The sequence below is a fragment of the Leucopleurus acutus genome (assembly GCF_964270905.1).
Source record: "Leucopleurus acutus genome assembly, chromosome: 6".
Classification (NCBI taxonomy): domain Eukaryota; kingdom Metazoa; phylum Chordata; class Mammalia; order Artiodactyla; family Delphinidae; genus Leucopleurus; species Leucopleurus acutus.
The window spans coordinates 74941037-74966329 of NC_139149.1; the positions used below are offsets into that span (position 1 = coordinate 74941037).

General features: G+C 36.3%; 1 protein-coding gene across 2 annotated transcripts in view; it reads right to left on the minus strand.

Moving 5' to 3' along the window:
• Window positions 1-25293, minus strand: part of HIBCH (3-hydroxyisobutyryl-CoA hydrolase) — an 87738-nt gene that overhangs the window by 34935 nt on the left and 27510 nt on the right. For both annotated transcript variants that reach the window (XM_082841866.1, XM_082841865.1), the window contains 2 exons: window positions 22830-22882; window positions 2768-2846 (listed from right to left, as the gene is read on the minus strand). In XM_082841866.1, coding sequence (XP_082697992.1) covers window positions 2768-2846; window positions 22830-22882 — 132 coding nt within the window. The remainder of the gene's footprint in view (window positions 1-2767; window positions 2847-22829; window positions 22883-25293) is intronic.

The following is a 25293-nucleotide window of genomic DNA, read 5'->3' on the forward strand; positions in this document are numbered from 1 at the left end:
ACCTAACTAGCCCAATAAACACAATCATAAGAAACAGGAAGAAAGCTACAAAAAGGTACGTCATAATCAAGGGATCAAGGCACACCAAAACAAGTGATCAGCAGAAAATCTTAAGAGCAGCCAGAGAAAGTAAAAAAGAAAAAAAAAGACACTTATTTACAGAGGAACGAAGATAAGGATAAGAGCAGATTTCTCATGGAAAACAACATACATGAGATGGTATAGCAAAATCTTTAAAGTACTGACATTTAAACATCAGAATAGAATTCTATACCTGGGTCTCATATCAATGACCTCAGGTTTCACCTTAGGAGACTAGAGAAAGGAGATAAAACTTCAAGTAAGTAGAAGGAAGTAATAAATATCAGAGCAGAAATCAATAAAACAGAAAATCAAAAAACTTCTTTTGAGATCAATTAATAAACCTCTAATTAGAGTGATCAGAAAAAAAAAGAGAAGACAAATTACTAATATCAAGAATGAGAGGGCTTCCCTGGTGTCGCAGTGGTTGAGAGTCTGCCTGCCGACGCAGGGGACGTGGGTTCGTGCCCCAGTCCGGGAAGATCCCACATACCGCGGAGTGGCTGGGCCCATAAGCCATGGCCGCTGAGCCTGCGCATCCGGAGCCTGTGCTCCGCAATGGGAGAGGCCACAACAGTGAGAGGCCCGCATACCGCGAAAAAAAAAAAAAAAGAAAAAAAAGAATGAGAGAGGGACTTCCCTGGCAGTCCAGTGGTTAAAACTCCACGCTCCCAATGCAGGGGGCACGGGTTTGATCCCTGGTCAGGGAACTAAGATCCCAAATGCTGCATGGCATGACCAAAAAAAAAGGATGAGAGAGCCAGGTATTACTATAGATTCTACAGATACTAAAAAGATAATAAGGAAATGAATTTTATGCTAATAAATGGACAAACTCCTTAAAAGACCCAAATTACTAAAGTTTGTGCAAAAAAACCCAGATAACTTGAATAGCCTACATCTATTAAAGATTTTGAATTTGTAGTTAAAAACCTCTCCACAAAGAAAACTCTAGGCCTAGATGGTTTCGCTGGTGAATTCTACCAAACACATGAAAAAAAAAGAAAAAAAAGAATCAATTCTACCTGAACTTTTCCAGAAATGAACCCAGCATTACCCAGATACCAAAATGAAGCAATCAAAATGATGTTACCAGAAAACTACAGACCAATATCCCTCATGAACATAGATGCAAAAATTCCAAATAAAATTTTTGTGTATCAAACCCAACAACATATAAAAAGTAGGACACATCATACTAGAGTGAGATTTATTCCAGCAAAGCAGGGTTACTTTAATGTTAAAAAACCAATCAAAGTAATCCTCACTTAACAAACTGAAAAAGAAAAACCAATGATCATCTCAACACATGCTGAAAAAAATTACAAAATCCAAAGTCCATTCCTAATAAAACCCCTCAGAAATCTAGGAACAGAAGGAAAGTTCCTCATCCTGATAAGGGGCACCTATGAAAAACTTATACCTAATATCGTACTTAATTGGTGAAGGACTGAATGTTTTCCCCCTAAGATCCCAAACAAGGCAAGAAGGCCCAGTCTCAACGTATCTGTTCAACATTGTATTGGAGGTTCTACCCAGTGGAATAAGGCAAGAAAAAATAAAAATAAAAAGTATCCAGATGGGAAAGAAAAAAGTAAAATGTACTTTATTTGTAAACAACATAATTATCTATTTAGAAAATCCAATTCAATCTACAAAAAATCTACTAGAACTAATAAGTTAGTTTATCAAGTTTGCAGGATACAAAGTTCAAAACTCAATTATATTTCTATATATTGATAACTAACATCAGAACTAGATTTTAAAAATATCATTTATAATATCATCGAATAATATGAAATACTTAAGGAAAAATCTGACAAAATATGTATAAGAAACTGAAAACTACAAAACATGGCTTAGGGAAATTAAAGAAGACCTAAATAAATGGAAAAATATACCTTGCTCACAGGTCTGAAGACTCAACATTGTTAAGATATCAATTCTCCCTAAATTGATAGATCCTAGACAATTCAAATAAAAATTCTAACAGGCCTTTTTGTTGAAACTTACAAAATCACTCTAAAATTCACATAGAAATACAAAGGATCTATAGAGCCAAAACAACTTGAAAGAAAAAAGAAGAACAAAATTAGAGGATTATCATTACTTGAACAAGACTTACTATAAAGCAACAGTAATCAAGACAGTGTGGTGTTGGCACCAAGATCAGCACATACAAAGGTGCAAAGGCAATCAGTGGAGAAATAGTAGCTTTTTCCAAAAAATGATGTGGGAATGATTTTATCTCCCTATGCAAAATAATAAACTTTGATCTATACCTTTGATCCATACCTCTCACCACATACAAAAGCTAACTCAAAATGGAGCATAGATCTGAATGCAAGATATTTCCTCTAATAATCTTTCATCTAAAATTAAAGACATGTACAGCAGAAATTAACACAACATTGTAAATCAACTATACTTCAATAAGAATAAATAAATAAAATCGACTACAGTGCGCTAGTGTCTCCAGTTTAAATATGCTTGCCTTCGTGTTTTCAGATACAAGTATGAGCTAATATAAACTTTTAGGTATCTTCCTATTATAATTTATTTTTAAAAGTTCTTTCATACAAGATTCCATCAATTCCTTCAATAACTGTAATCTGTAATGTATCAAAAGACGATAACTGTAAAAGTAATTATGAAAAATTTGTGGGTTTTTTTTGTTTTTTTTTACCTATTGCTGTTTCTGGCATTGCAAAAAGAGACTTTTCAGTAGCCACTCGGAATAGCCCATGAACTGAGAGACCAACTCCCTAGGGAAAAGGCAAAAAATTGTTTTAAAAATACTGTGGGCATTAAAAAAAAAATCTCACATTCACAAACATTATAAACCAAGTAAATTATATCATATACAAAGATATACATAATATATATTATATATAATTCTTCATAAAGAATTTCTTTAAAGGAATTTCAGGAGATAGACGGGAGGGAAACCCTAAACCACACAATTTCAGAAGAACTTTCTGGGTGAAAAGTACATGGGTATCCCTGATATCTGGAACAGATTTGTTTTAGCTAAAATGTTTTTGATTAGTATCCTGTGTTATGCTTCAGGTCCTCTTCCCCAATTACCTCTTATTTCAAACTAGATGCAGCATTATAGAATACTGACTCTTCCCAGAACCACTGAGTATTCTTAGTGGAACCAATCATCAAAAAAGCATAACCAAGCTATTCTAGCAAATTTCAGTAGCCTTTATAGAATATTAACACATTTTATTTATTCACATAGTTCATCAAATAAAATTAGCAACATCATTTTTCTCAGATACAACACTTAGTAACTATTTAACTCTTAAAAATCCATTACTAAACACAAGTTACAAAATAAAAAGATTTGGCTGAAAGTCTGTTTCTGACTTGTTGAATGTCACTGAAAATGACAAACTTAACAGTCCTCTCTGAATCAACAGATATATTTGAATAAAATAAGAGGTATACATGTGTTTACAAAGTATCCAAGTTTGTCTGTGCTCACATTGTGACATACATCTCCTATGTTATGTTTTTCACATTATTCAGAACTTCTATTAGATTGTTTAGTGCATGTAGCCTGTACAACACAGAGAACAAAGCAAACAGAAATAGCTGGAGAGAGAAAAACAGGCAAATGCACTACTCAAACTTGCCTTAAGCCCACACTTGCAGTTCAATTTTCAGGAAGACAAGCTATGTTGCGTTTTTGTCTTTGGATTCCCATTTGTTCCCTGCACTTGTCTCTTAACTGCTCCCTTCTCTTTTCTGGATCTGTTTGGGTGAGTGCCTGTTCTTTTCAATTAAAAATGTCTCTTCACCACATTTTCAGTTAGAACCAGACCCAGATTCTGTCATGATTCAGCATCACACAATAGCTGTCTTAGGCCTTTGGCCTCTAATAAATTCATCCCAATACTGCTGTGTGCTTTTTCCTAACACTGTTCTCCCTGATAGTCATTCCCATTCTACCTTCTGGAACCCTCATTCCTTTGCAAAAGAACCACTAACAGCCCACATTCTCTACAGAGGGCCCTCCCTACCCCCTAAATTCAAGAAAGAAAGAAATTTATAAGCCCTGTACTCTTTCATGTAGAAGCTATAGATCCGATATTCATTGATTCAGTTATTTTGTTTCAGCCATGGCTGATAAAATAATGAACAAAGTCAAAGACTTCAAAATTTTAGTAAGAAGTTATTAATGAAAAGCTTTCCAAATAAGAGGTCATTGACACCAGTACCATTAGGAGCCAATTTAAAATGCCTTTCAATTAAGAGGAAATGAAGACCGGGAAAATTCAAGCCACCTGACTTGGAGATACTAAGGACATAAATACTGATCCACGTTGAAAGGGGTGTAGCACTCTCATGGCAGATTCATATCTAATTTTTGTATCTTATATAAAAGAATCCATTCTAGGTTGCTTATATTAAATCCCCCTTGAAATTTCCAAAATTTACCATTACATACTATTAACCATTAATCTTAGCAGATACTCCTTTGCTAGACTAAAAAGGCTTCAGTCTTCAAGTTTTATTATATTAACAACCGGTTATACAGATTCATTCCCCAAATGTAAAATTTATTCCAATTCCTAACTCTCCTCAAATACTCTCCCTGCATCCTACCCAACCCAGCAGTCAAATTTCATTTATCACATAATTATAAATCTCTGTAGCATTTGACAGTGGCTCACTCTCTACTTCAGGAAACACCTGACTTGGCTTTGAGACACTACACTCTCCTGGTTTTCCTTCTAACTCATTAGTTGTTCTTTCTCTTCTCCCAGACATCAAAATGTTGATCCGCCCCAATGATCAGATATCATCATCCCTCTACTCCACTTCACCTGTACTCTGTTCTTTCTATTCATTCCCCAGGTGATCTCTTCCAAGAGCCCCAAGATTTTAAGCACTGTAACATTAATGACAAATTATCTTCCCACCCCTGATTTCTCTAGAATTTTATATCTAGCTGTTTACTTAACATCTCCACCTAAACATCTAATATGTATCTCAATGTTCATGCATTACAAGTACACCTCTTGATTTCTCTTTGAACATGCTGCTCCCTCAGTCTTTTCCATCTCAGCAAATAGCACCATCATTCACCCAGCTGCTCAGGCCAAAAATTTCAGCATCATCCTTTCTTTCTGATCTTACAATCTAATCTATGAACCTTTTTTTCCTTTTTTTTTTTTTTTGCGGTACGCGGGCCTCTCACTGTTGTGGCCTCTCCCGTTGCGGAGCACAAGCTCCGGACGCGCAGGCTCAGCGGCCATGGCTCACAGACCTAGCCGCTCCGCGGCATGTGGGATCCTCCCGGACCGGGGCACGAACCCGTGTCTCCTGCATTGGCAGGCGGACTCTCAACCACTGCGCCACCAGGGAAGCCCTATGAATCTGTCTTGATAGCACTAACTTCAAAATATATCTTGGATTGAGCCACTTCATCGCCACTGTTGCAACCCTAGGTGAAGTCACTATCATCTCTTGCCTGGGTTAGTCTCTCTTGCTTCTGTTTTTGCCACAATCCATCCTCTGCACAACAGCCAAGTAAACTTATTAAATGTAAATCAGTTCATGTCATTCTCCTGCCCAAAACTCTCCAGTGACTCCCCATCCCATTAAAATATTACTGAAATTCCTCATCCTGGCTGATAAGGCCCTATGTGATCTGGTCCCTTTCTATCTCCCTGATCTTATGGTCTACCATTCTCCACTTTCCTCACTTTCACTCTTGTCAGCCACACTGGCTTTTTTTTTTTTCCTCTTAATTGACATATAATATACAATCGAAAGTACACAAATAGTACAAACAGCTAGCACACAGGTCCAGTGAATTATCCCAAAATGAACACATCCTGGTAACCAAAACCCAGATAAAAATTATCAGAAATTCTTTTATGCACCCTGTCAGCCACTACTCCCTCCCCATCCTTCAGGTAACTACTATCCTGACTTCTAACAAAATGAGATTAACTTTTTCAGGTTTTGATGTTGATATAAATAGAGCCATAGAGTATTATTTATTTGACTTCAGTCAATGTTATGTTTGCAAGATTTATTCATGTGTGTAGCAATAATTTCTTTCATTGTACAGCATTCCTTTGTATGAATAAACTATTTTCATTCTACTGTGAATAGCTAGTTAGGTTTTTCAGTTTGGGGCTACTGCAAATAACGATTCAATGACCATTCTTACACATGTCTTTTGGGGCATAAGTACATACATTTTGGTTGGGTTGTAAAACTGTTGGGTCAGAGTATTAATTCAATCAACTTTAAAAGACGAGATCAAACAATTTTCCAAAGCAGTCATACCAATTTCTACTCCAGCAGCAATATGAGTTTGTATTCCATATCCTCACCAATGCTTGAAATTGTCTTTCACATTTTAGCCATTCTATACAGATGGCCAACAGGCACATGAAAATATGCTCAACATCACTAATTATTAGAGAAATGCAAATCAAAACTACCATGAGGTATCACCTCACACCAGTCAGAATGGCCATCATGAAAAAGTCTACGAATAATAAATGCTGGAGAGGGTGTGGAGAAAATGGAACCCTTATACACTGTTGGTGGGAATGTAAATTGGTTCAAACACTACAGAGAACAGATGGAGGTTCCTTAAAAAACTAAAAATAGAGTTACCATATGATCCAGCAATTCCACTTCTGGGCACATATCCGGAAAAGACAAAAACTCTAATTCAAAAAGGTACATACACCCCAATGTTCAAAGCAGCATTATTTACAATAGCCAAGACATGGTAGCAACCTAAATGTCCATCGACAGATGAATGGATAAAGATGTGGTATATATATACAATAGAATACTACCCAGCCATAAAAAAGAATGAAATGCCATTTGCAGAAACATGGATGGACCTAGAGATTATCATTCTAAGTGAAGTGAGACAGAGAAAGACAAATATCATACATCACTTACATATGAAATCTAAAAAAATAATACGAATAAATTTATTTACAAAACAGAAACAGACTCACATAGAAAACATTTTAGCCATTCTGGTGAATATATGTTAGTATTTCATTGTGGTTTCAGTTTTCCTTTTCTTGCTGATTAATGCAATTGAGTGCTTTGTCATGTTTTGGTCATCTGCATATTCTCTTTATGAAATGTCTAATCTATTGCTCATTTTTCCATTGGACTTTCTTATTGATAGGTAGAAATTCTTTCTACATCCTTCATATGATTTCTTGTCAAATATATGTATAGTCAGCCCTCCATATTCATGGCTCCTCATCTGCAGATTCAACTAACCACAGACCAAAAATATTTTCTAAAAAATTCCAACAAAAAGTTCCAAAAAACAAAACTGGAATTTGCTGCATACCAACACCTATTTACATAGCATTTACACCGTTTACAACTACTTACATAGCATTTACACTGTGTTAGGTATTGTAAGTAATCTAGGGATGATTTAAAATATATGGGAGGATGTGCATATGTTACATGCAAATACTATGCTATTTTATACAATGGACTTGAGCATCCTTGGGTTTTAGCATCGGATGGGGGTCCTGGAACCAATCCCCTGCTGAGAACAAGGGACTGTATTCCAAATACCTATTTTCCAGTCTGTGGCTTGCCTTTTCACTCTCTTAATGATGTCTTGGAATGAACAGAGCTTCTTAATTTTAGCACAATCGAATCGGTTATTTTTGTTTATGGTACATTTAGTGTAATCCATTTAGTGTAATTTAAGTAATCCTTCCATACCCTCAAAGCGTAGCAGAAACATGTTCCAAACATCCAGGATTTTCTGTCATTATTGATTACTAGCTTAATTCCATTAGGGCCAAAGAACAGTCTGTAAGATTAATCCTTTGGAATATGCTGAGGCTAACTCTATGGCCAATTTTGGTAAATGTTCCATGCACACATGAATTGAACATGAAATCTACAGTTACTGAGTCCATGTTAATTGGATTGTTTATTGGACCATGTTCAAACCATGTGCATGCATGTAAAATGTATGTGTATATATGTACATATACTGTTTATGTCTCTGCTTCATCTGTCATTGAAAGAAGTATGTTCAAATCTTCTCCTAGGATTGTGGTTTTGTCTATTTCCCCTTTAGGGGCTTTCTAACTTTTTTGCAAGATTAAACATTTTTAAATGTTTGAAAATATCACACCAGTAGAGTTATTTCACAGAGGCAGAGGTTTGTTCCCATTGTTTCTCAGTGTAATACTGTACATTATGAAACTCATTAAGCAATTCTGTTCAGCTTCATATTGCTATAAATTGAGAGTTTTAGACAAGCATTTATAAAATATCTTTCTATAGCTGATTAGAGTCACTAAAACTACTTTCAGAATCTGACTACACTGAACTTAAGAAGGTGAAAAGCTGAATAGCTTTCAACAGACTGAACTAAGCCCTATCTGCTAAGAGAATAAGAACCGAAATTGAGGGCTTGCTGAACTGGGCCCCAAAATGTTACACATTAGAAGTTAGGGTGGCCTGGATTCAAATGCTCAGCTTCAAATACTCCCATTCCTGACGGGATTGAGATGATCTGGGATTGCTAGTGCCCTTAGCCTAGGTTCCTACTAGAAACGATGGTAGAAGATTACGCCATATCAGGGCTCAAATAATACTCAAGTAGAAATAACTCAATTAGAAATAACCAGCACTCAATTAGAAATAATCTGACATAAGACCACATGACTAAAGCCTAAGAGAAAAAATACACAACAGAAAGATTCACAGGACATACAAATTTTGATTTGTCATACCTGTTTATTATAACTATGAAACGTCCTATATCAAGTAAAAGCTTTTGCCATAGTACCTTATTTGATATTAAAATAGCTGTATCAGTTATTTTAGTGTTGGCAAACACTTTTTCTATTATCTTACATGTAACCCTTCTGTGCCTTATAGTTATGGTGTCTCAAGCATTCCGACATTGTTTTTTACTTGGATTATTATTAAACAATCTTCATTGCAGTACTGTACTGACACTGTGAAGATAAAGTAAAATGAATCTGACCCATATTTATAATCTAGTACAGAGAATATTAATATGGATAAGCATAAGTAACCGAACATATGAATGTAGTCAAACTCGTATCCTACTTGTTTAAAGTTTGGCATTCTTAAATGCAAAACTCAGGCGATCTAAGACTTTTTTTTTTAATTAAGAGACTAGAGCTAGATGAGTTTTCGCTGTTCAACAAAGGAAAAAGGCTGGTATAGCTTTAAGGCTTTTAAAGAAGATCTCATTATAATGACTTAAAAAGCACAATTAAATCCTTCAAAATGCAAATATGCTTATCAGTAACTAGAAATGAGTATCACTTCTATATTTCCAGATAATATTACTATTCTAGACAAAAAGCACATTTTTAAAAATGGATAATTATACAGATATTTAAAGTTAATTTAATATCTAGTCAATTACTCCATGATTTATACTAATGGCAAGATTAATCCCCCAACACAAAAACAAAAACACATGTAGAACAATTTAATTTGGTGCCTGAAAAAGAAATGTTCCAGATAATAATACATCAGTGTTAAATTCCCTGATTTTGGTGTCTTATTCTTAAGTAATACACACTGAAAAATTTAGCAATAAATAATTATCATGTCTTCAACTTTCAAATGGTTCAGAAAAAAGTTATTCATAGACACATGTGGGAGAGAAGAAGAGAAAATAAAACAAATGCGGAAATAATAGGGAATGTGGATGAAGGATACACTGGAGTTCTCTGTACTATATTACTAATTGAAATTGTTTCACAATAGTCTTTTTGAGCCAAATGAAAATAAAAATAAATGTTCCAGAGTAACCAGCGCCAACAACCACAGTAAAGAAAACAAACTCAGAAAGGCATACAATGGGGTGATGTGACAAATGCTCACACAAAGAGTCATGAATTTAAATTCTAATCAGAGAGAATGAGTAAGCTCCTGTCCAGAATGAACACTGCATCTCAGTATCAGTGAGTACATGAGAGTCTTCTCTCACCATCATTCAAGATTATAAATGGTTCTTTGAAATTAGGTATATATTTCTGTTAGAAATTCAAATAGATTTTCATCACACATTATGTCACTATGGTATAAAAGTTAATATCATAATCATAAAATAAGTTTCATAACGTATCTCTGGGACCACATGCCTTAGATTAGCAGCCTACCCAGTAAAAACAGTTATTTTTATTATGCTTCTCACATTAATATTAACAGACTAATATTGCATATTAATAGTATTAACATACCGATTACATAATATTAATGTTTTTTGTTTTTTCGGTACACGGGCCTCTCACTGTCGTGGCCTCTCCCGTTGCGGAGCACAGGCTCCGGACGCGCAGGCTCAGCAGCCATGGCTCACAGGCCTAGCCGTTTCGCGGCATGTGGGATCTTCCCGGACCGGGGCACGAACCCGTGTCCCCTGCATCAGCAGGCGGACTCTCAACCACTGCGCCACCAGGGAAGCCCTATTAATGTATTCTGATAGACTACAGAGAGCATTTACATTATCCTGCTTTGGATTCATATAATTCATGTTATTTTTGGACAAAAATTATATTCAGCAGAAACAAATAATTGCGGTAGAAATATTTAATTTATTTATGAATTAACAGTCTACCATCCTTGGAGGTACAGTTTTACTTTAAACAGAAATATCAGAGAGATATTTGAAAACTGCTGAGAGTAAATCTTAAAAGTTATATGAAAAAAATTTTTTTCAATTATGTGTAGTGATGAGTGTTAACTTATGGTTTCACAACATATACATACATCAAATCATTATGTTGTCACCTAAAACATTATATGTCAATTATACCTCAATTTTAAAAAAAGCCAGTGAGCAGAAATATAATTCTGGTACATCATACATTAAAACATAAATTAGAGGGCTTCCCTGGTGGCGCAGTGGTTAAAAATCTGCCTGCCAATGCAGGGGACACGGGTTCGAGCCCTGGTCCGGGAAAATCCCACAGGCTGTGGAGCAACGAAGCCCGTGCGCCACAACTACTGAGCCTGCGCTCTAGAGCCCGCAAGGCACAACTACTGAAGCCCACACACTGCAACTACTGAGCCCACGTGCCTAGAGCCCATGCTCTGCAACAAAGAAGCCACCGCAATAAGAAGTCAGTGCACCACAACGAGAGTAGCCCGCGCAGCAATAAAGACCCAACACAGCCCGAACGCAGCCATAAATTAATTAATTAATTAATTTAAAAAAACAAAACATAAATTAGAAATAACTCTTACGTACCTCCTGGATTCCTGCTCAAGGTTTTTGCCTAAATAAGCACATTCCCCCAATATATTATAACATACCACATATTATATTTTAAATGTCTATTATATTTATTTTTTTGAATTTTATTTTTATACAGCAGGTTCTTATTAGTTACCTATTTTATACAGATTAGTGTGTATGTCAATCCCAATCATATTTAATAGATGTTTAAAAAGAGAAGCTCTAAGAAACCACTGCCTCATATCATATATTCAAACAAGAAGAACTATTATAACAGGAGTACTCTTAATTGACCTCAGATTTACCAACAATTTCCCTTAACTCTGTAAAACTAATATCTGTATTAACTAGCATCCTGAAAGCTACTCTCTGGCTACATTTTTTTTATATATAAATTTATTTATTTTATTTTTGGCTGCATTGGGTCTTTGGGCAAGCAGGGGCTACTCTTCGTTGCGGTGCCCGCGGGCTTCTCATTGCAGTGGCTTCTCTTGTTGCGGAGCATGGGCTCTAGAGCGCAGGCTCAGTAGTTGTGGCACACGGGCTTAGTCACTCTGCATGGCATGTGGGATCTTCCCGGACCAGGGCTCAAACCCGTGTCCCCTGCATTGGCAGGCGGATTCTCAACCACTGTGCCACCAGGGAAGCCCTCTGGCTACTTTTTGATATACCTGATACTTCTCTAATCTGTTGAGTTCAGAGTTTACCAAACGTCAGTCGTAAATAAAGAGTTATTTCATGAGAACCAAGTTGAATACTCTGGAAAAGTATGAAAAAGCTAAGTTACTAAAAAATTTTGGTATAGGGCAAAGACAGTATTTCAAGTGACTACTCTTCATAATAACATTTATTGTTATTCTGAAACTATTATACACATTAGGACAAAGCAAATTTGTCACAATCTTAGTATTATTTTTTTTAAATAAAGATTTTCAACATACATCAGAAGAAAGTTACAAATATCAAAGAAGTAAGAATCTAAATTTGAATAGGAAGTACTGAACTCAGGATCTAGGACCTATTTTCTCTTAAAAATAAAACACATATTCTTAGTTCTCTTCAAAAAGGCCTATAAACAATTACCAGCTTAACTAGTGCCCAGATTATTATTGCTAACCATCATTTCCTACTAAAAGTAACCAGGGCTGCCTTGGAAAAACACCCTATTTTAGGTCTGTTGAATAAAATGTACAAAACAAACCTGGAATATGGTTCTTTGCCACAAAGCAAAGAAACTCTCAAAGATTTCTGGGGCACAAAAGCCAACTTGAAGGTTCCCATGACAAGTCCACTCTTCTGGTTTGCCACTCTGGGCCCCCCTTTTTCAGTGTCTTTTATAGGTTCCTTGTTCTGCCTCTGGCCAATAAACATTTTTTTGTATTCCATTCTGGACTTACTTTGGTTGTCACTCTATTTCTGTCACATTTCCTTGCATTATCTTTTCTACTGACAAATTTTCAATACAAGTTTCTCTGCTATAACATGATGAGTTACTGAAAAAAATCCTCAGGCTCTACAAAACTGCACAGAGCTTATAAGAAAAATAGAGTTTCGGCAGTCCGCTCAAAACCTATGCAACTTTGTATTCTGAGTGCTAACAGAAAGAATAAATGGTCGCAGGCCAGGGACTTGATTAGGAGCACCAGCTCAATATGAACAGCGAATGCCAGTGCAGATATTTAAAATGCACAACAATAAAGTGGAAAGAATGGCAATACTTTAATCAGAGCAGGACTGGCACATGCTGAGACAAAGCAGTGTAAGTGCAGCTATAAGCCAGTGGGACCGCCATTAAACACCAAGTGCCAAGAGCTGAGGGTTCACCTTACGGTGGAGGTCCACCCAGAAACAGGCATTTGTTTGCGTGGGTTTTTTTTTTTTAATTTTCTTAAAATACAGACAAGAGAATGCCTATTCACAGTACAGCAACTGAGGTAATTAAGCACTCTTTTCCTGTCTAGATGATTATATATCTACTGCCACTATCCTATCTCCCCTTGCCTAGAAAAAAACTCTATATGAATCAATATAATTTTTGCATTATCCTAACATCATTTTCCCATTTACCAATCACTTATGAGCTAATTCACGTTGCAGAAGCACACACTTTGGAGCATACTGTGCCTCTGTAAGTCCTAAAGTTATACGTCCTGCCCAAGCAGCACCCTGAGTTCCAGATGTGCATAACCGACAAAACACTTTTGTTCAGACAAAACACTCCCACGTGGATAAGCCCACAGGTATTTCACACCTAACAAATTAAACTGATCTCCCTTCACTCTCCCCAACCCACTCCCCAGCCACACTTTCTCCCGAATCTTAAGTAAACAGTCCACCATTCATCCCACTGCCCAGTCTAGAAACCTGGAAGTCATCCTTGCCTCCTTCTCCCCTTTATCTCTCACATCCAATACATCATCAAATCCCACCAAGTCTCCTCCTAAGTATCTCCGTTAAATCTATCTAATTTCCGCCCCCCTTCATAATCTCCATGCTAGTTCAAAATCACCATAATCTCCCACCTGGATCCCTACAAGAGCTTCCTGAATAATCTCTTTACAACCAATCCTAACCTCCCTACAACCTGTTCCTCCCACAAGAGAGTTCTCTGTCTAAAATGCACCATTCAAGCCATTTTCCTGGCTAAGAGCACTCTAAAATGGCTCTCCCTGGGCTTCCCTGGTGGTGCAGTGGTTGGGAGTCCGCCTGCCAATGCAGGGGACACGGGTTCGTGCCCCGGTCTGGGAAGATCCCACATGCCACGGAGAGGCTAGGCCCGTGAGCCATGGCCGCTGAGCCTGCATGTCCGGAGCCTGTGCTACGCAACAGGAGAGGCCACAACAGTGAGAGGCCCACGTACCGCAAAAAAAAAAAAAAAAAGGCTCTCCCTCTTGATCTCAGGATAAACAACTTATATCTAAGAGGACTGATCTGGCTTCTTGCTTACCTCTCTAACCTCAGAACTGAACCACTATCTCCTTCATACTCCCAAATCTAGGCACACTTAACTTTCCCAAACATGAATTCTCTCATCTTCACATATACTATTATCTTCTCACTCACACACTATTCTTCTACACTGCATCAACCCCTTAACACGCTTGTACCAACCATAGCGCATTCCTCCACTATCCCACCTTGTTTGTCCCTGGCTGATTCCTCTTTAAGTCTCAGCTTAAATAAAACTTCCTCCAGGGTGCTTTCCCTACACCATCTCCATCACTAAAGTACTCAGACATACACACACAGTTGAGGCCGGTACTCTTATGTATTCCCAGACAACTCTGTACCTGCCTGACAAGACAGTAAGGTCCATAAGGAAAGAAAATATATCTATCTTGCTCACTATTCTATCCCTAGAGCCTAACCAGTATCTAGTACATAGCAGACATCCAGTAATTCTTGCTGGTTGGGTGAAATAGCTGAGAACAACCTCATATTATTGCTAAAATCATAATGAACGTCTAGTTAGTCTCAAATCTCCTACCTCCATATATCCTTAGGAGAATGAGCTCATTTTATGGGCAAAAGGAGCTCCTCTGCCCCTTTCTTCTCTGTGAAATAATCTGATGCCTCCTCAATAAGACACAGAGCCCTCTAGACCACAAATCATCCAACCCAACATAGTGGGGATAAAATGGAGGCAGGATGAGAATGGCACAGAGGAAAGGTGCCTGTCACTTGACCAAGAACCTAGGGTGCTTTCACATTTAAAAAGGAAATGAACCAAAAACCTGACCAATATGCCCACAGGAAATGGCCAAGGAAATGGAAAAGAACTCCCTGTAGATCTGAGAATCTGCAAGTCTGTGAAAGTTGCCAAGAATACCCACACTCCTGGAAAGTAAAAGTTCTACTTCCCAGAAATCAATACCTTAAAATGGGGATGGAGGTGGGGCAGGGGCAGGCAGTAAAGCCAAGTTCCTGGTTAGTAAATGGAAGCACTTTCCGATTCTCTACTTAGATATGTTTGGGCTAAAAGCCAGGGTTAAAAGAGTAGAGGCAAGGAGAGAATAAAGGTCTCTATCTAATAAGACAGACAAGGGGTGAGATGGAGTTAAACAGCATAGGAACATTTGTTAGAGGGTAATCCGTTGTGTATTGAAAAATAGAACCCAATGCTTACCTATGAAAAAGGCTCACTGAGAAACTAAATAACCCTAAAAATCTATTATGAGAAATTCTGCAACTAAAAGCAACCCTTACTCTCCCCTAATAAAGCAGAAGGAAATCTAAGTAGAGAGAATCCCATGGGGGAAAGGGAGGCACATTCCCTTCTCTATCAAGAAAAACATCTCCATCCAGGCTTGGAGAAATGCCAACAGTGAACACAACTGAAAATGAATGCACATAAGTACATATTCTGAACACTTAGAAATCCAAGGGAAATTTCTTCTCTATTCTTCCTTTCACAGATCCTGCCGTGTTATTAATCTTCAGTCTTAAAGGAGGCTCTTTTTCATATCTTATTTTTTGGCCACGCCATGGGATCTTAGTTCCCTGACCAGGGATCTAACCTGGACCCTGGCAGTGAAAGCACCGAGTCCTAACCACTGTACCACCAGGGAATTCCCCATATCCTTTTTTATCTGATTATTCTTCCTCTCTTAATATATTTTATTGCTTTCTCCACAACACAACTTTGCCTGTCAGTATAGTCCTTTTATTTTTAGTTCCCAGGGCAACTGCACTGCAGTACCTTCCTTTAGTCTCTGACTGATCAACCTTTTTTTTTGCTTTTTTTTTTTTTTAAGATTTTTTTGATGTGGACCATTTTTAAAGTCTTCATTGAATTTGTTGCAATATTGCTTCTGTTTTACGTTTTGGTTTTTTGACTGGGTGGCACGTGGGATCCTAGCTCCCCGACCAGGGATCAAACCCGCACCCCCTGCATTGGAAGGCAAATTCTTAATCACTAGACTGCCAGGGAAGTCCCTGACTGATCATCCTTTATCTTTGCACATTTGCTTCAGGTCTAGTTTCATCACAGTTAACAACTGGCTGCTTCCACCTTAAACCGACAAAGAACAAATAAGAATCAGAGGTTCAATGCATACCTGTCTCATATTCATGTATCTGAAATCAAGTAACCTTGATCTACACAAGCAGCCTTAGCAGTAAGAATGTCTACCATTCTTATTAGACAAAAACACTGTAAGGAAAGAAAATTACAGGACAATATTCCTGATGAACACAGATGGAAAAATCCTTAACAACATATCAGGAAACTGAATTCAACAATACATTAAAAGGATCATATACCATGATCAAGTAGGATTTACTCCTGAGATGCAAGAATGGTTCAACATATGTGAAATCAACGTGATGCACCACGTTAACAAAATGAAGGATAAAAATCATATGATCATCTCAATAGATGCAGAAAAAGCATTTGATGAAATTCAACATTCTTTTATGATAAAAATCCTCAACAAACTAGGTATAGATGGAATGTACCTCAACATAATAAAGTCCATATATGACAAGCCCACAGCTAACATACTCAACAGTGAAAAGCTGAATGCTTTTCCTCTATGATCAGAAATAAGACAAGGATGCCCACTCTCACCACTTTTATTCACCACAGAAAGTCCTAGCCAGAGCAATTCGGCAAGAAGAATAAATAAAAGGATCAAAATCAGAAAGGAAGTAAAACTATCTGAAGATGACATGATATTATATATAGGAAACCCTAAAGATGCCACAAAAAAAATGTTAAAAACTAGTAAACAAATTCAGTAAAGTTGCAGGATACAAAATTAATACACAAAAATCAGTTGTGTTTCTGTACACAAATAACTTTCAGAGAGAGAAATTAAGAAAACAATCCCATTTACAACTGGATCAAAAAGAATAAAATACCTAAGAATAAATTTAACCAAGGAGGTGAAAGAGCTATACACTCACAACTCTAAGACATTGATGAAAGAAATTGAAGGAGACACATATTATGGAAAGATATTCTGTGCTCACTGATCGGATGAATATTGTTTAAATGTCCATATTACCCAAAGCAATCTACAAACTCAATGTAATCTCTGTCAAAATTCCAATGGCATTTTTCACAGATACAGAATAATCAAGACCTCAAATAGCCAAAGAAACCTTGAGAAAGAAAAACAAAGCTGGAAGCATCACACTTCCTGACTTCAAATCATATTATAAAGCTACAGTCATCAAAACACTATGATATTGGCATAAAAACAGACACATAGACCAGTGGAACCAAAAAAAAAAAAAGAGAGAGAGAGAGAGAGAGAGAGAGAATGCACCCCAAAATAAAACTACACAATACGGTCAATTAATTTTCAACAAAGGAGTCAAGAATATACAATGGGGAAAGGACTATCTCTTCAATAAATGGTGTTGGGAAAACCAGATATCCACACGGAAAAAAATGAAACTAGACCTCACTTTATACACAAAAACCAGCTCAAAATGGATTAGACATGAATGTAAGACCTGAAATCATAAAACTCCTAGAAGAAAACATAAGGAATAAGCTCCTTCATACTGGTCTTGGCAATGATTTGGGGGATTGACACCAAATGCAAAGGCAAAAAAGCAAAAATAAACATGAACTGCATCAAATAGAAGCTTCTACACAGCAAAGGAAATCATCAACAAATGAAAAGGCAACCTATGACATGGGAGAAAATATCTGCAAACCATATAACTGATCAGGGGTTAATATCCAAAATACACTCAGCCCTCCATACCCACAGATTTAACGAACTGTGAATTCAAAATATGGAGAAAAAAACTCCAGAAAGTTCCGAAAAGCAAGATTTGAATTTTGCTGTGCAACAGCAACTATTTACATTGTATTTTCACAGCATTTACACTGTATAAGTAACCTAGAGATGATTTAAAGTATATAGGAGGATATGCATAGGTTATATGCAAATACTACATCATTTTGTAGTAATTCTTCTCATAAGAACATGTCTCAGTGACATTAATTGTGGCTAAACTCAATCTGATTCAGTAGCTCCCATTTAACCGAGCACTAGTCAGTTTTCCATGTGGCTGGTTTGTATCCCAAAAAGTCGTTTGGAGATTGTATATGCTCACTGTTTCCAATCCAGTTCCCACTCCTTCTCTATTCATTAGAGTATACCCCTTCTAAAGTATGCCTTAAAACTTTTAATTTTCCATTATATTGATCACAAAACCCTTTTGCCTGCAGCATCTTTAGGACACTTTGAGAAACACAAAAACAATACCATATTGTAAACATATTTTGAGTTGGCTTGGGGGAGCTAATTTTGTTTCTACTGTAAAATGCATTGGTGGGAAGAGAAAAGGGAGGAAGGGAGAGAGGAAGGGACAAAGAAAGGGAAGAAGGAAAAGGAAAGAAACGTAAAAGTTTTTTAAATCCAATTCAATTGGGAGGGAAATGTAGGCAGTACTACACATACAGAATAAAAATAAGAATTTTTTCTGTTCTATATCTACTTAAAATTAATTTTAACTTTTAAAGCAAATTTGCCTTTCCGTTATATATTAACTTGAGAAAATATGACTAGATTTTTAAAATAAAGGGTAAAGGAAATTAAAATTCTTCCTTTTCAGGAAAACAATGAACTATTCTTTCAAATTGCTATTCAAAAAATTTTTCGTCTCTTTCAAAAACATTGTAATGACATAATCTTACATACTTTTAATTAACCAAGTGGAGAACCACTCAGAAACATTTTTATTTTACTGTATACCAAAATATCAAGTAAACATTTGAATTTCTGAAATCTGAAACATAATAGAATTTAGTTATCCCCTCTACAAAGTGCTGTGTTACTCTTCATGGTAAACAACAAGAGACGGTAAAACTGTCATTTTCATTGCTGGAAAAATATTTTTTTCTATAGTAAAAAAGAAAAAATAAAATTAAATAAAAATCAAGCTCTATGGCGCCATCTTTTGGATTGTTCAAGTTTTCTTATAATTCTTTCTTATAAGAAACAATTCATTGATCAGAATCAAGATAAAGACAGAGACAAAACTATTTGGCTACTTTTTCGTAAGCTATATTTGCCCTATCTTAGTCTCATACTTTTATATTAGGATTTAAAACGTATCCATAAAACAATTACCTATAATACTAAAATTCTACTAAAAATTCTGAAAATAAAGGCCTTTTGAATTAACAAACTGCATGTTCTCAACACTTTATGGCAGTGGTTCCTAAAGTGAGGCACCCCCACTATCACGAGCATCATCAACATCATCTGGGAACTTTTAGAAATGCAAATTCTTAGGCCACACTTCAAACTGACTAAACTGGAACTGGGGGGGGTGAGAGGAGTCAGCCTTTTTTTTTTTTTAAGTCCATCTTTATTTTTTTTTTTATTATATTTATTTTTGGCTGTGTTGGGTCTTTGTTGCTGCGCGCGGGCTTTCTCTAGTTGTGGTGCGCGAGAGCTACTCTTCATTGTGGTGCGCGGGGTTCTCATTGAAGTGTCTTCTCTTGTTGTGGAGCATGGGCTCTAGGCGCGCGGGCTTCAGTAGTTGCAGCATGTGGGCCCTAGAGCACACAGGCTTCAGTAGTTGCAGCGCGTGGGCTCTAGAGCGCAGGCTCCGTAGTTGTGGTGCACGTGCTTAGTTGCTCTGCGGCATGTGGGATCTTCCCGGACCAAGGATCGAACCCGTGTCCCCAGCATTAGCAAGTGGATTCTTAACCACTGCACCACCAGCGAAGTCCCGAGTCTGCCTTTTAACAAGCTCTTGGATTCTGATACAAACTAACCTGGGAGAACCACTGCCTTCCAGCCCTTGGATTTTGATATGAGCTAACCTGTGAGAACCACTGCCTTTTTGAAAAAGGTCCACAGCTAACACTGAACTATACACTAGTTGGGAATTGCTAGTAAGTTCAGCAGTTCCTAACCTTAGTTTCATATTGGGATTACAAGGGAGCTTTAAAAATACCCGAGTCCTGCTCTAATATGTGGTTAATGGTTCAGGAGGTAAGTAAAGCCTGGGCACCAGGATTTCTGAAAGACTCTCAAGTGATTGAAAATGCAGCCAAGGTTGAGAGCCAAAGATCTAGAGGCTTACATTTTCAAAAGCTAGAGTTCACTGAGTCTTATATTAAGCAACGTTTGTAAATGAGACATGAAAAGTTAGTCTTCAAAACGAGGATACATGTAAAATCCCATTACAAGAAAAAAGAACTGATTCACTTCCAGTCTGTAAATTTTACTCCTTCAAAGGCTACAAAAATGTTTTTTAAAGCAGGATTTTTTTAAATAAACAATTTATTAAATATATACTGTGCATTCCCTAGTTGTTATGAGCATGCTAAAAAAAAGAGTAGTCCTCACCTTTATAGACCATCTAATATACTTGGGCATATTTCATAATAACTGACAATAAAGAATAAATGCCAAAGTTGGAGTAAAGATTGAATGCACTGAGTCAATGAAGGAAAAAAATCACATCTAATCATAGTGGTATTTAAGACTGTTAAAAAATATAGGGTAGAACTTTCAGTCTTTAAAGATGAATTAGATGTAGAGTACATATGGGGAGTTGTAGGTGGCAGACCTGATAGAAGAAAAGACACATAGGTTTGTTTTTTTTTTTTTTTAGGGGCAGGGCTGACAATATGTAATATAAAAGAACCTTTCTCACTGAGGGGCTCGTCATCTGAACCAGAGATCACTGCAAAAGACTTAACTATTTTCTCAGTTTTTCCAAGTATGGTATATAACTGGTACCATTCTAGAATCACAGGGCAGAAATATGAATGCAGTTAATTCATTACATACAATCGATGTCTTGGGCACTAGTTCCCAATTAACATGACTCAATCACTTGGAGGACTTATTAAAACACATACTACTGGGCTCCACCCTTAGAGTTTGACTGATGTTTGTTCTCATCATTTTTATCCTTGTCCTTTCTTGGTGACAGCTTCTCAAGTTTGTCCTCCACAGACACACAAGTTCATTAACTGTAATATGAAATTCAACTCCTTCTTATCTATGACCTTCAAAGTGGAATGTCAGGTTCTGCTATTGCATTTTAGTTTCCAGTCATCCTTCCTATGTTGCCTGTTCCCCCTTGTAACCTGCTGCCCTTTCATCTAAGCTTGTTGTCTAATTATGGGCTGTCTTTCCTATTTCATTGGAGCCACATCATTTTACACGTTATTAAGTATGCCCAATGTTTTTTTGTTTTCATTTTTTTCTGGTTCCTTTCACATTCACAGGGGGCTCTTCCTTCAAAGCTTCAGATTATGTTCCTTCCTTTTGTTCTGCAGAATTTTTTCAGGGAGCTCTTATTTTTCCCATCTTAGCACTTCATTGACAAAGAAAACACAGTCAACTCACGCTCAGTACCTGCCACAAGCTGAGAGGTAAAGACTGCCCTTGATCCTGCTCCTAACCACAGGTGCTAATGGAAGCCCTTTCCCAAAATGATGTGCAGGATCTAAGCAGTTCTGATGGATAGGGTGTGTGGGATTAACAGATGCAAACTATTATGTGCAGAATGGATAAACAACAAGGTCCCACTGTATAGCACAGGGAACTGTATTCAATATCCTGTCGTAAACCGTAAGGGAAAAGAATATGAAAAAGAATATATATATATATATATATATATATATGTATAACTGAATCATTTCGCTGTATAGCAGAAATTAACACAATATTGTAAATCAACTATACTTCAATAAAACAAACTCAAAAAGAAAGATCTAAGCAATTTCAAGTGCCCAAGAGACTTCATCTAGTGTGTGGTTTTCCTAGAAAGAGGGGGACATCTCCCAATGACTAAATGTTTGAAATACTTAACAAGTTCAATCTTTGAAATTCCACCCTTCAGCTTCCTACTACCTTCTTCAATCCTACCTCTTCCTGCCATGAAGACCTATTCTGACCTCTCACTTCTTTAAAGGCTTGTCTTTGTTGTAGCCAGTGCCACACATTGGAACACTTTTTCTGTAATTATTTCATGTTCTCTCCAACTCCCTATAAAACTATTCAAAGCCAGTGAAATCTAAGATTTATTTATTTTGCATCTGTGCTATTACAAAGATTTGTCAACTGATAGAAATGCACTTTCAGAGAACTTCAAAAAGTATCCAAACACTTTCACTAAGGTGAGATTTTGTGCAGTAGATATAACTTAGGAACCACATCTCCACTATTCAGAGTCTAAAAACCCTCAACATTCCAGTTTCTTTTCTGAAGCTGTTGAAAGCAATCTGTTTACTTATAAGTAGAAAAAGTGCTCTACATAAGAAAAAAAAGCATCAATTTTGTTAGTTAAGAAAGCTTACTAATTCAAGAAGCTTAAATAGCATAGAACATAATTAAGAACGTATTTTTTGGGGTGAAGCAAATATTATATCCCAAACCTGCAAAGCTCCAAACATGATTTGTTTCAACTTCTATTGTATTACATTCATTGTCTCACTTCTGTTTAATAATTAACTTATTTTTAATACAGCTCACATAACAATGATAAGAGTAAACAGTCTACTTACCCCACCCATTGTAATTCCATGAATAAGTGCAATATACGGTTTCTGGCAAGAATCTAAAAGAAACAGAGCTGTAATTAGTTACAATGCTTAAAATACATTTTATTTTTCCAAAAATCACATGTTACATGAACTCTGAGTATTTTCCCTAAGAAATTTTTGCAAGAAATATCAAAGTAGACTAAACATATGGCTTATAAAATATGTTCTTTTTAAAACATCAGTCCATACACAATCCTGATCATCTATTCATTATTATGAAAAACTCAACACCTCAATTTGAAACAGATGAAAGCCTATATAACTCAACTATTGAGAAAAACAATATTTGCCTTATAAGCCACTGATGTTTATGTAACACAGTTGTATTTTAAAGAACATAATTTGTCTTCTACACATCTAAAGAAGTATCTGGATACAAAGAGACGTGCAGCATACAGGAAAAAGCAAGGACTGGGAGTTAAAAGACCCAAATTTTAGTCTCAGCTTTGTCATTAACTGGCAATTCAACTATATTTAATATATATACTGGCATTAGATGCTTATATACTGGCAATTCAATATATATATGTGTATACACATATACACATGTAAGTTATATGTATATATGCCTATCATACATGTGTATATCATGTATATAATATATAGATAAGTTTCCCTATCTATTAAATGATGAGACTTGCCTCGAAGTTCCTTCCAGCTCAAAAATCCTGTAAACTTTTACTCAGTTCCTTTCCCTCTGAAGAGGAAGTTGCGCACAACATAATATAAATCACTGTACTTCTATTACAGCTTGTTGCAAATATAACTTCCTTACCAAAGACCAATATAAAAGTACAGTTTTGATCCATCTAGCAATTCTATAAATATTCCCAATCTGCCAAATGAGCCACTGAAGTACAATTCTAATTTAACATTCACAAGGACTTCCATAGCCCTCAATTTTTAACTATAATTCCCTAGAAACAATGGAAACAAATATCTCTATTGATTGGAGTAGACATGCATACAAATATACCATTTCAGCTACAGATACATGTATGTTAGATATGAAATATCAGAAGCTAATTGATGCAGGAACACAATGCCAGAATCTGTCAAATTCCTTAACGACTAAAATATGTTATTACAATGTATAGAGATTATATCTGGAAGGCTTTCTCTCTGTATATTAACATTTTACCAAACTCTTCTCAAACTGCTTAGAGGTTTTCGCCCTTCTCCTTTTATTTAGTATAGAACTGCACTGTCTAATATAGTAGCCAATAGCCAAATGTAGTTATTTAGATTATAATTAACTACAATTAAACAAAGGTAAAATTCAGTTTACTGATCACAGTAGCCCCATTTCAAGTGCTCATTAGCCATGTGTGGCTAGCAGTGATCATATTGCACAGCACAGAAACAGAATACTTTTATCATTACAGAAAGTACTATTGGACAGCGCTGGTATGAATTTTTAGAATGAATAAAACATCCTAAGTAAAACCTGATCTGTAGAATTATGGACTCAAAGAAATGAGAGCTCTCCATTCAATGTGGCTCACTGAGTTAAATTGGGAAACAGCCTCGTCTCCCCACTCCTACCTCAAAGACATAAAAATTCTAGAGAAAAATTTTTTTGTCAACGTATATCCAAGTTCAAAGCCAAACAAGGGAAATCCTCAGGTGCCAGAAACAAATAAACTCAGAGCTAATAGCTGTGTGGAAGCTACAGCCAAAGATTATGAGTGAGTGTGTGTGTGTGTATCTGTTCTGAGTCAGGAATAACATGGGCCACACATAACATGCTATGAGTTAATACCTGCATAAACCCTCACGGTAGGAAGAGCTATATGATTTGTAAAACATAGCTAGAAAAACTCTATCTGCTGATCCTAAAACTCAGTAAGCTCCTACCCATGAGAGGGAGAGAAAAAGTCAGAAAAGTGGATGCTTAAGCACTGGACCACTACAACTGAACAAACAAAAGAAAATACCCCTAACAAATTTGGAATAGAAGTAACATCTGTAACTTGGTAAAAAGTGTCTATAAAATGATTATATACTAAAGAATGAAATTTTAAAAGCTTTCCCATGGACATCAGAAATAAGACAACACCACAATCATTCAGCATTATAATAGAGGTCCTAGCCAAAATATAACAAGAAAAGTCATAAGTATACAGACTGGAAAGAGATGAAAAAAATTACGTGTAGATGGTAGAATTACCAATGTAGAAAAGCCAAGAGAACCTACAGAAGCATCATTAGAACTGATAATAAATTTCAGCAGGGTTGCTGGATGTAAGAACAAAATACTAAAATCAAAAGCATTTCTACATGCTAGAAATAGTCAATTAGAAAATGTAATAAGAAAAATTACTATTAAATGTAGTAACAAAAAAAATAAGCTGTCTAAAAATAACACTTAAAAAATCTTTCTTTTTCTTTATGGAGAAAATTATAAAACATTATGAAAGGACAT